The sequence below is a fragment of the Stegostoma tigrinum genome, chromosome 23 (assembly GCF_030684315.1).
Source record: "Stegostoma tigrinum isolate sSteTig4 chromosome 23, sSteTig4.hap1, whole genome shotgun sequence".
NCBI classification, from domain to species: domain Eukaryota; kingdom Metazoa; phylum Chordata; class Chondrichthyes; order Orectolobiformes; family Stegostomatidae; genus Stegostoma; species Stegostoma tigrinum.
In genome coordinates this window covers 40233942-40246413 of record NC_081376.1, presented here as the reverse complement: position 1 = coordinate 40246413, position 12472 = coordinate 40233942, and the positions used below count along the sequence as shown (strand labels likewise).

General features: G+C 40.5%; 1 protein-coding gene across 1 annotated transcript in view; it reads left to right on the top strand.

The window, feature by feature from the left end:
- cacna1ha (calcium channel, voltage-dependent, T type, alpha 1H subunit a) overlaps positions 1-11947 on the top strand; it is a 286474-nt gene extending 274527 nt beyond the window's left edge. The window contains exons 31-33 of the mRNA XM_059654094.1: positions 5854-6025; positions 6969-7141; positions 9792-11947. Of these exons, the coding sequence (XP_059510077.1) occupies positions 5854-6025; positions 6969-7141; positions 9792-11006 (1560 nt within the window). The 3' untranslated portion in view covers positions 11007-11947. The remainder of the gene's footprint in view (positions 1-5853; positions 6026-6968; positions 7142-9791) is intronic.
- The last annotated feature ends 525 nt before the right edge of the window (positions 11948-12472 follow it).

The following is a 12472-nucleotide window of genomic DNA, read 5'->3' as shown; positions in this document are numbered from 1 at the left end:
ACCTGTGTTCAAGTTCTACCTGCTCCACGGATGTGTAATAACATCTCTGAACAGGTTGATTCAGAAAAATAGGTTACATTTAAAAAAAGGACAAAGGCCTACTCAGCATGATTGCCTGTTAGTATGCTTGATGCCTACAGTGAGCAGTGGATACCACCAGAGCTGGAACTGCATCATTTCTCCCCAATCCCCAACAACAGTTTAATCTAATTTGATAAATTGCTGTTGTTTTTTTATTTCTGTTAAAGTGATCCTTTAAAGGGCTATCACTAGTTAATTCAGGATGACGCTTTATGTTGAGCACCTCGTCAAGAGAAAGAAGGAATCTTACTTAATGTTGAGGAAGCAAGAATTGGACAGGGCTCTAGAGGTTTACAAGGTAGCCAGGAAGGAAGCAGTATCTTAGGAGCACAAAAGCTGACATTTCGGGCCTAGACCCTTCATCAGAAAAGGGGGATGGGGAGACGATTCTGAAATAAAAAGGGGGTGAAGGGGAGGCGGACCGAAGATGGATAGAGGAGAAGATAGGTGGAGAGGAGAGTATAGCTGGGGAGGTAGGGAGGGGTAGGTAAGCCTGGGGAGGACGGACAGGTCAAGGGGGCGGGATGAGGTTAGTAGGTAGGAAATGGAGGTGCGGCTTGAGGTGAGAGGAGGGGATAGGTGAGAGGAAGAACAGGTTAGGGAGGCGGGGATGAGCTGGGCTGATTTTGGGATGCATTGGGGGAAGGGGAGATTTTGAAGCTTGTGAAATCCACATTGATATCTTTGGGCTGCAGGGCTCCCAAGCGGAATATGAGATGCTGTTCCTGCAACCTTTGGGTGGCATCATTATGGCACTGCAGGAGGCCCAGGATGGACATGTCATCTAAGGAATGGGAGGGGAAGTTAAAATGGTTGGCGACTGGGAGGTGCAGTTGTTTACTGCGAACCGGGCGTAGGTGTTCTGCAAAGCGGTCCCCAAGTCTCCGCTTGGGTACCTCAACATAGAGGAAGCCACAACAGGTACAGTGGATGCAGTATACCACATTGGCGGATGTGCAGGTGAACATCTGCTTGATGTAGAAAGTCATCTTGGGGCCTGGGATGGGGGTAAGGGAGGAGGTGTGAGGGCAAGTGTGGCACTCCCTGCGGTTGCAGGGGAAAGTGCTGGCTGTGGTGGGATTGGAGGGGAGTGTGGACCGGACAAGGGAGTTCCAGACAGAGTGGTCTCTCCAGAATGCAGACAAGGGGGGGATGGAAAAATGTCTTTAGTGGTGGGGTCGGCTTGTAGATGGCGCAAGTGTCGGAGGATGAGGCAACTTGTATGTAGAGTCAGAGGAGGTAGGGAGATCCTTAATGAATACCTCGCTTCAGTATACCAGTGAGAGGGACCTTGACATTTGTAAAGACAGCATGAAACAGGCAGATATGCTCGAACAGCTTGTTGTTAGGAAGGAGGATGTGCTAGAAATCTTGAAAAACATGAGGATAGATAAGTCCCCTGGGCCAGATGGGATATACCCAAGGTTACTACAGGAAGTGAGGGAAGAGATTACTGCCCCTTTGGCAATGATCTTTGTGTCCTCACTGTCCACTGGAGCAGTGCCAGAAGATTGGAGGGTGGCAAGTGTCATTCCCTTGTTCAAGAAAGGGAACAGGGATAACCCTAGAAATTGCTGACCAATCAGTCTTACTTCTGTGGAGGGCAAAATAATGGAGAGGATCCTGAGAGATAGTACTTATGATTATTTGGAAAAGCACAGTTTGATTAGAAATAGTCAGCATAGCTTTGTGAGGGGCAGGTCATGCCTCTCAAGTCTTATTGAATATTTTGAGGATGTAACAAAACACATTGATGAAGGTGGAGCAGTGGATGTGATATATATGGATTTTAGCAAGGCATTTGATAAGGCTCCACATGGTAGGCTCATTCAGATAGTAAGGAGACATTGAATTCTGGGAAGTTTGGCTGTCTGGATACAAAACTGGTTGTCAAATAGAAGACAGAGGGTGGTAGTAGATGAGAAGTATTCAGCCTGGAGCTCGGTGACCAGTGGTGTTTCGCAGGGGTCTGTTTTGGGACCTCTGCTCTTTGTGACCTTTATAAGTTAATTGGATGAGGAAGTGGAAGGGTGGGTTAGCAAGTTTGCCGATGACACGAGGGTTGGTGGACTTGTGGACAGCATGGAGGGCTGTTGTAGGTTGCAACGGTACATTGACAGGATGCAGAGCTAAGCAAAGAAGTGGCAGATCGAATTCAACCCAGAAAAGCATGAAGTGATTCATTTTGGAAGGTCGAATTTGAATGCAGAATACAGGGTTAATGGCTGGATTCTCGGCAGTGCGGAGGAACAGAGAGATCTTGGGGTCCACATCCATAGATCCCTCAAAGTTGCGACCCAGTTTGATAGGGTTGTAAAGAAGGCGTATGGTGTGTTGGCTTTCATTCGCAGGGGAATTGAGTTTAAGAGCCGTGAGGTTATGCTGCAGCTCTATAAAACTCTTGTTAGGCCACACTTTGAATATTGTGTTCTGTTTTGGTCATCACATTCCAGAAACGATGTGGAAGATTTAGAGAGCGTGCAGAGGAAATTTACGAAGATGCTGTATGGACTGGAGGGCAGATCTTATGAGGAAAGGTTGAGGGCGCTAGGGCTATTGTCATTGGAATGAAAAAGGATGAGAGATGACTTGATCAAGGTTTACAAGATGATGAGAGGCATAGATAGAGTGGATAGCTAGGGACTTTTTCCCAGAGTGGAAATGATTGTTATGAGGAGGCATAATTTTAAGGTTATTGGAGGAAGGTATAGGGGAGATGTTACAGGTAGGTTCTTCACACAGAGAGTGATGGGCATGTGGAATGTTCTGCCAGCAGTGGTAGTGGAGTTAGATACTTTAGAGGCTTTTAAGTGACTCTTGGATAGGCACATGGAGGAGAGTAAAATGTAGGATATGCAGGGTAGTTTGATCTTAGTAGGATAATAGGTCTGCACAACATCGTGGCCCAAAGGGCCTGTACTGTGCTGTACTGTTCTATGTTCTATGTTCTTAACTTGTTTTAATTATTTTCTTTAAAAATTGTTTAAATAGGTACTATTGGTCATGTTATTTTGGCATAATATGTATTTTATTTTCTTTTTATTAGTGGTCTGTTAAAGGGATGGGCAACTGATTATTTGTTTGTTGGCTATTTAAGATGCCGTGGAGTTCCTGCCATCTGTAGGTGGCATTGCTTACTGGAGGAATGCTACGTACACAGGAGACCTCCCTTCTTGCAATGGGGATTTGGCATGAAAGACTTTTTTATTATCTCTTGGTCTATGGCCATGCTTCCTTAGCAGATCATTGGCAGGTGGGGGGGTAGTGGACATGTTGGGGATCCAGTGAATGAGAGCCCCCCGCCACCTCCCATCTTTATATATTTCTTAGAGTTGGGCTATGTGCAAATAGAAAGGCTATAATGAGTTTCTCATTTGTAGGTGGCATTATCAATTCAACAGTTGCTGCAAAATGAGGCTGCTAATATGTAAGTAAGGTAACTCTGGGACTCAATAAGAAAGTAGAACTGTGTGATCATGTAAACTAGTGTAAACTGCCAAAATAGGACTAATAGGAAAACTTTGTTTGACACAATGATTTGCAGAGTTATATCAAAGGACAGACTCCTTCTGAGATAGTAGGAACTGCAGTCTCCTTCTGAAGTTGATCTGTTGTTCAGAAAACAATTAAGGTTCTTGTTCTTTTTCTAGTGTTTATCTTTGTAGGACTAGATAATAGCTTATTTACTGTGGCAGACAGCTTTCTTTAGCTAAGCATTCACTTTTGTGATCTTAAGAGTTCTGAATATTTCTGCAACAATGAAGCTTTGTCCTCTGTTATAATATCTCTTGTGTCACTAGTTGCCTGAGATTTCAGCTTGCAAGACTTGATTGCACTGTTTGACTGCTAAATCTCACTGAAGTCTTCTTGAATTCTGAATTGTTCAGGCTTATTTCAACTTCACAGTTGGAAAAGACAATCTGTGTGTCTCACTAACCTTAATAACATAATATTGCACACTTTGAAAAAATGCTTGCTCTCACTTCTCTTGGTTTATGGCCACACATGTTTGGGGGGTCATTTGCAGGCGGGGGTTTCCTGATGAGTTTCTCTTATTGCATCCAGCTGCCATCTATGCAGATCAACAATTTCTGTAGTTAGCTATAAACGTGATCCATTTGGACAAAAGGATCTCTTTCTCTTTATGCCATATATTATTAGGTACTTAAGTTGTTGTGCTTCTTGCTGAGCCTTTGTTGACAATTGATGTTTTTCTCCAAACATTCAAGTTCTTTTTTTTCATGTCTTCTACGTATGACTGCAAATATTTGTTACACAATTGACTTCTGCCTGGTTGCAGGTATGGCACCATCCACCTTGACTGTACCTTCAGTGGTCTGGAATTTGTTTTGAACTCTGAGATTTATTTTGTTGCATGATTGAAGATATGTTTCTAGCTTCATAATTATTGAGATTCTGTGGTCACTGTGCTGGCTGTAGAAATTTCTAGATCTCCACTTGCTTTCATTATAGAGTGAGCTAGCACCCTACTTGTTTCCCAGAAGTGATCAGGCTAACTGCCTGGGGTGGAGTCCCCGTCACCTGACTGCAGCTACTGTTGCTGCATCTCCTGGGCAGATTCTGCACATTAAATAGACAATTGCACTGCTTTATCTTCTTCAAAAGGACTGCTCTTCATCAAAAGAAAGACCAAGTTGTTCAGAAGCAATGCCCCTTTAATCTAAAGGTACAAAAAGGCCCAAACTTTCAGATTTGAGTAAATGAGCAATCTTTTTATCCACTGTAACTATAAGCTGAAAAGTATACACCACTGTCCAGAATGTTGTCTGGTGGCTGGCCATTGCCTTCCTTGGTGCCATCTTTTCCTGATGATTCCCATTCCATTTTCAAAAGAAATGTAAGGTCTTCCCCATTGTCTTCTAATGTTAGGACTGGAGTGTCTTCTCTGTCTGCCAACCAAAGTATGTCTAAAGGTATACAAATAGCCGTTCCCGTGAATAACTAATAGTTTAGAATGTTAGTGCGCACCTTGACCTTGAACCCTGGGGCCCAGGCATTACAAGTGTCAAAGTTAAATGGAGGATGATCTAAGCATTCCTGGATTACTTCTCCCTTATCTACTTTAAAATATTTTTTCTGCTATTCACATTACTCTTTGCACAAAATTCATCCTGCAAGTCTATACTTTAAAGGAAATTAAATTCTTTCTTTTCATCCGTCACATCACCCAGAGAAAGTTCATCCCAACCCCTGTGTCCACAAATGCTGGAATTCCTTCAGGCTGTTTTGCACTGATCTCAATTTTATGTGTTGTGTGCTCAGCCTTACCTCAGTGTCTCTTTATCAAATTTGCTCAGATATGTTCTTGACAGAGGAGTTCCCTTATGACCTGGACTGCACCCTGTTCATTCTCATCTTTGCTGTTGCTATATCTTTTGAATGCTCATTTGTTCCATGTTTCAGTAAATGTGCCTGTATATTGTTTGATTACTTTAATGAACCAAACCTGTACTTGATGGATTTCTCTCCTTAAGCTCTCAAATGTAGAATAACTGTACTGTTGGTAACAGCAGTATTATGATCAATTAACTGCTACGAAATATTCTTGTGTAACTGTGAAGCGCTGTTAATTCCATGTCTTAGCTCTGTTCTCTTTAAGTTTCTCTGTATTTCATTAGTAGTCAGTTCCAGTTATGTTGAAAGCAGTTTTTTTTTAGCTGGTTTATTCCATGTGGCATCGATGCTGCCTAATGCCAGTGTAATATTGAATAACATGAATAATTTCCAAATTCTCTGGTTATTTTTAAACAGGAAGATCCTCGATACAGCAAAATAATAGGAGAGAATCAAACAGAAAATTTGCTTACTGTTCGGAAAGTTTCTGTGTCTCGAATGCATTCCTTACCTAACGACAGCTACATGTTTCGCCCAGTTAGATCAGCCCAATCTCATTATCCGCTGCATGAGGTGGATCCCCATCAGGGTATGTCACCAATGTGTTTTTGTTTAATAAAAGGGAATTAGAAAAAAATTAATTAGCCAAAATTATTTAAAAATTTGTGTTTCTTTAACTAATCAGAAAGCCAACCATATGGGTGTCAGTCTAAAGCACACAGCTAGAAAATCTGAGTATCATGACAGAACTGCTGCTGTTGTAGAACTCCTCCATTGCTTCTACTATTGTTTGTTGAAACAGGGTGATGACTGTGCAGAACAGACCTTTGATGGCTCAAGGGTATAACTATGATCTATGGGGTGGGGACAGAAAACAATGGGTATTCCCCTGCCCTCCTCAGAGAAGAATGTGGTTGGCCCTGTGAATTTGTAGCTGGGAGTCACTCTTAAAATGCTTTTTTAAAAGGTCTTTTGCTTGCCTGTCCCTTTTCACAAGTTTAGCAGAGATTCACCCAGGTTTGGACACCTCGCCACTCCAACCCTAAACTCGATCTTCACCAAATTAGTCCTATCTTTGGTGATTTCAACCAGGCTTGCTTGCACAAGTGGTACACCTGAACCCAAGTGAGGGCCTCAGATCTAGAACTGCTGCTTTAGGGAATCCCAGTCTTGGGCCCACTAAAATATATACAGTCCATCAGTGGATTTGTTGGGCAATTTGTCTGAGTCAGACTTGAGAGAACAATCTTAACACCTTGCATTAAACTTTCACGAGCTGTCTTGACTCCATCTGAACCTATTAATTTTGGAAGCATAGGCAACCGAGTAACTCAATATGGTTTTCATAAATAGTCTTAAAAATATATGATCACAAAGTAAAGATTCAAATTGAAAGCAAACAGTTTTAAATGTCTCCAAAAAAGGGAGAAATTAATGGAAAAATTAAAATAATATTTTATGTGAAACACTTCTTTGGTTTCAAGATTTTATTTTCATTCAGGGTTTTGTTTTTAATCTGGATTTTTTTTTAGGATCTGTGACTTCAGTCCAGTCCCAGCCTGCTGAAGTTTCTGCGTGTCTTGGAGTTCCCACTGAGGTAATTCATCATAGCTTTGCTTCGACCAGCCACATCACTCTCCCTAAAATCCCTCCTCCAAAGAGACAACCGAGATCACCCAGTTTTAACAGGCTGCTACATAGACAGGTATTGATAGATTTTGTTAAAAGGTTTGCGCATTTTGCACTGAAACATGTTGGCTCAACTTGGATCAAAAATCAGTAATATTTGCATCCAATTTCAGCTCATTGAGTTACACAAAACTAGTTGATAGCAAATTGACAGATTATTTAAATCATGATCCAAGTTTTCCTTTATCAAACCAGGTGGAGGAGGTAGCTAATGTCTAATTCTGGCACAGAAGTTGCTTGTTCAAACCCCCTGCCCGTTTGGACATTTGGTGCCCATTTTACATCTTGGGAATTAATTCAGTGCCACCAAGTTTCTACGTTTATGTTTCAGTATTTATTGGTGATGTGCAATGTTTGAACTGTTATTAAGGGATCAGTATCCTTTTTTAGGGGGTGGTGTTGTATGGGACAGGAAAGGAATTGAACAGGATTCCCACTGTTGTGACGAGATTTAATGTTTGCAGTGCTGGACCTATCAAGCATTTCATTGCTCAGCATTGAACATTGCACGTGATTTAGGACCACAGGCAGTGCCATTGAGAGTGGACACTGTTGAAATTGTGCTCCAGAGAGTTGGACAGAGATTGTTGTTAGATCCTTAAGGAGTGCTGAATGTTGCAGAGAAGGATATGTGGAAGGGGGAACTGAAGGAGTTGAAGTAAGGTCAGTGGGTGGCTTTCATAGTCTCCACTTCCTGATCTTATGTCCCTTGACTGGAGGCAGAGTTTCTGAAATAGTTTGCTAGCTGATCTTCAAGCCCAGAAAATTTGTGTAACTCCTGAGCCACAATAACTTAAGAGAACTTGGACAAAAATACCACAGATAATTTGATGACTTGGAAGAGCACTTCTGGACGCAAACAAAAGCTAGTGACCAGGATGAGCTCTTGTGGCACAGTAGTACGGTCCCTATCTCTGAACTAGGACACCTTGGTTCAAGTCTTGTCTGCTCCAGAGATGTCATAGCACATCTGAACAGGTTGATTTAAAAAAAAATGTTGTTTGGATTTTGAGTCAAAATTAGACTAAAATTACCAATACTTCATTGTTTTGTTTAACTGCGTATGGCCAGTTAAATACAGAAATCAGGAACTGACTGGGGGAGATGATAATGCTTGTCACTGGATTTACATTCCACAGGCTGCGGTTAATGCTCTGGATACATGGATTCAATTCCCACTAGCAGCTGGTGAACTTTGAATTCAGTTAATCAATCTGGAATATAAAGTCAGTCTCAGTAATGGTGACCATGCAAACGATCATGTTTTAAAATTTATTCATGGAAGCAGGGTGTTTTCTAAGATTGATTTATGGTTGGAGATTTAGAAATAATAACTTTGTTTTACTTCTCAGTTATGTCAACCATTCTCTTGATCCTATCTACCTTTGTTTCTTCCACATGTTGCATATGTTTTGGCATTGAATGAAATGTTTTAATTTACACTTCCTGGTTGACACCCTGTGCACCAATGTGGAATATTTCTCAATCAGATTATGGAGATGCACAGTCTTGTTCACACAGGACTCAGATTTTCAGAAGAGGGTGCCATGCAGAAATAGTTTTCTAATCACAACAAGTTCATGTCCTGGACAAGTGCAAGTGTGATGAACGCTTGCTACCATCCATTCATCTTTACAAAATTCCAGGCCATTAAGTTCAAACATAAATCAAGAGACTTGACCACATAATTTAAGCTGACACTTGAGTGAAGAAGTGCTACAATATCTTCTAGTTGAAAGATTTTGGAGACCAAGCAGGAAGGTGGAGTTCAGACTGAGATGAGATAAGATCTCATCGTATCAAATGGCAGAAAAGGCTTGAGGGGCTGATTTGGCTTCCCTTGCTTCTAATTCTTATATTCTTACGTAGTTGTTAAACTGAACATCTGCAGAGTTGTTACATAGATGTAAAAGGTTTGAAGAATAGGGAGGGAAATTACCTAGTGTCCAAGCCAGCATTTATTCCTCTTTCAACAAGAAAACTTGCAAATTAACCAGGCATTATCCCATTTGTGAACCTACATTAAAGTTACATACTTCTTTCAAAAGTATGGATGTGATGGTATACTACCTGTAATTGGATTGACAATCTAGAGTCCTGGACTGATCATGAGTTCAAATCACCATCGAGGTGGTTTATGAATTTGAATGCAGGGTTTTTTTAATGATATGGAAATTTAAAAAGAAATATTTGTGGAAGTGATCATGAAGCTATTGATTAATTTGAAAGGTTCATAATGAACTGAGCCTGCTTGATCTATGTGATCCAAATTTCTCAATGGCTGGGTTGACACTTAACTGCTCTGTGACTTCTAAAGTCACTGAGTTTGTGAAAGCATATTTTAAGCAACTATAAATGGCAACTTTATCAGAAATGCCCAAATCTTGCAAATGGCTTTTTTTTTCAAATTTAATTTGCCATGAAGCCCTTTGGAAATCCTGAGGACATGAAAGCTCTCTGAATTACAGCCTTTATAAGAGGGATTGAAAACCTGGTGAGGATTGGGGGTGTTCGTGTGGGAGACACAATGAAGTTTAATAATGCAAGGTGACAGAAACTCCATTTGCTGCTGTACAGCCAGAATCGAAAAAGTTTCACAAAATATTTTTGATGAAACACTATCAGTGAGAATTTGCTCTGATATTCTGTGATTGCTTACATTCCAGGAGTCTGTCAGAAATGACTCAGTGGATGTTGTGAATGTGGAATCTAAGAACAGCTTGAAGCTAGAGTCTAATGACAGTCTGCAACCAAAACTTTCACCTCTTCATATCTTGGTTCCACCATTAATGCACTCCACTCCATTGTCTCCAAAGGTCACCCCTCCGCCTTCGCCACTATTGACACAACGCAGCAAGCAATCGAGTGTCCGCACACACAGGCAGGTCTACAGCCAGCACAGTATCCCAAGCCGTTCGCCCAGTCACAGCAGTGACAGCAACAGCCCAGCAAGCTCCTTTCTCAACTCTGTGGATCCAGCCGATGAAGAAGTGAGGCACATCAACAGCTCAATGAGAAACTGGAAACGACAGTCTGAAGTGAGAAGCCTTTCATTATCACCTTTCCTCTCACTTAACCTGTCAGCTGTGGCTTTAAAGAACTCTAACAGTACAGCAAGTTTGACAGGAATTGGAAGGGGAAAAGACTTGAAGAAGTTCTATAGTGTTGATGCGCAGGGATTACTGGCAAAGCCTTCTTGGGCAGATGATCTAAGGAGACATTCAATTGAAATATGTCCATCAATTGATGATGAAGATTCAAATCTACAGTTAGAAGTTCCATTTTCTACTGAAGAAAAGCGAGAGCCTTCTGTCCATGTCCAGTCAGATTCTGCGTATATCCTTGCAGCTCAAAGAAAGAAAAAAATGAGTCCACCTTGTATCTCAATAGAGCCTCCCATAGAGAGTGAAAGGGGGCCAACTTCTCATGCTGCAGTGTCTGAAGCCAGGATGCATTTACGCAAGCGCACACTATCCTCTGAATCCATGGCTCATAAAGATTCTTTAGAACTCGGAGATTTGCAGCCTGGGAGTCAGACCTCAATAACAGACCAACGAATTCCCCAGCCCTCTCAAAGTAAGCATCTTACCATTCCAGACTTATCATTCGACCACTCAGATGTGAGTTCATTAAGCAGTTTATCTGACCTGTTTTCTGACAGCAATCACTCAACCCCTTCTTCTAGTATCTCTGCAGATTCAAGGGTAGAATTACTGGCCTCCAAACGGAAGAAATTAGACCATTTAAAAGCACCCAGTGAAAACCCTGATAGGCCTGAAAATGATAAAGAGGTGCTTAGCGTCACCAGTACGCCTGTTAGGAAGCGGGGGCTTGTCCGTATGACAAGCACACGAGAAGACACAGATGATCTTGTGGTATAGCTGAGGAAGATTAATTTTCTGGAGGAAGAAAGGAAAGACTTATACCAATCAATCACTGTAAAATGGAGATTATTACTCTGTCTAATGATACTTGTTAGTCCCATGTCATTGCTTCAAGGATTTTGTAAGGAGATGCAAAAAAAGGGGATATGCAAACATTTTTTTCAATGGAACTTGAGTAGCTTCCCATAGCTCAATCACATTGATTTGAGTCAGATTTGTGTGTACAGGCACTTTATTGTGCAAAGCCACAGTATGCACAAGTGCAGAAAAGATGAGAACTGTACAGTGATGTAATGTTTGCAATGTATATATAAATAATTATGTATTAGTGATAAATAATTTAATTATGTCTTCATAATGCACATATTTTTATATAGAACTGTAATGTTTTGCACTCTGAAAATCAAATTCCAAGTTGAGTGGTTTTTTTGGTGTTTAAGTGGAATGTATATAATTTAGACTCTTTTTTTCCTTTTCTGCTTGCTCATGCTAGCCTCATTATAAATGTTTACTTTTCTATCGTAACATTTACTGAGAACCAAATTACTACTGGATTGTAGTCAGTGCAATAATAGACTAATTCATTGTTCATTTTTTAAAGAAAGAATTAAGTCTACAACCAGGTTAAATTGCAATAAGTTAAAGAAATCGTAGAGAAAAAAGGCACACTAATTATAGGGACATGTCAAACAAAAAAATTGAAAATATCTAAAGGCAAGTTATTTATTCAATTCCATTTTATTTGCAGTTTGGTAAGTTATTAATGGTATTTGTAAAGTTACATACATTTCCTGGTCAATAGTGTTAAATGTAACCTTTCAAAGCAAATCTGTTTTTGTTTACTATATTGCATCCATCATGCGAGGAATAACTGTAACTTCATTTTTAAATGCTTGTTGATGTGTTTAACTTTTATTAGCTTTGGGCTAATCTGTTTCACAAAGGTATGTTCAAATTGTTTCTAAATGTACAATAAATCAGCACTTCTGTCTTAAAAATGTCCTGTATGTTCATTGCATTGTGAGTAATACTCATCCTGATTTGATAGCAATAATAACAGATGAGCATGAGAAAACAAAAACTATCTTCACCTCTATGGTAAATTCTTTTCTTTCCATTGTACCACAACACTCCCTGATTAAGACAAGTAAACCTGGAGAAACAACTTTGACATTTAGACGGTGTTCTGAAATTTGATGTAAGATCAGGTTTTAGTGTGAGGGCTTTTTAAAAAGTTAGTCCAGCTTACCTAAGTAAAACTATTGGAAGTTGGAAGGGATGCAGTGTTAAACGTTTTGTAGTTTTTTGAAGTTTGAAGGGAATTATTCCAATATGTTTATAGCATTATGGTTGTGTTTCAGGAAGCTTATTCAGAATACAGCTGCGAATGATGATTAAGAGACATCACAATTACAGGTCTAGCAGCATCTGTGGAGGAGAAAACAGATTTCAGGTCCGGTAAC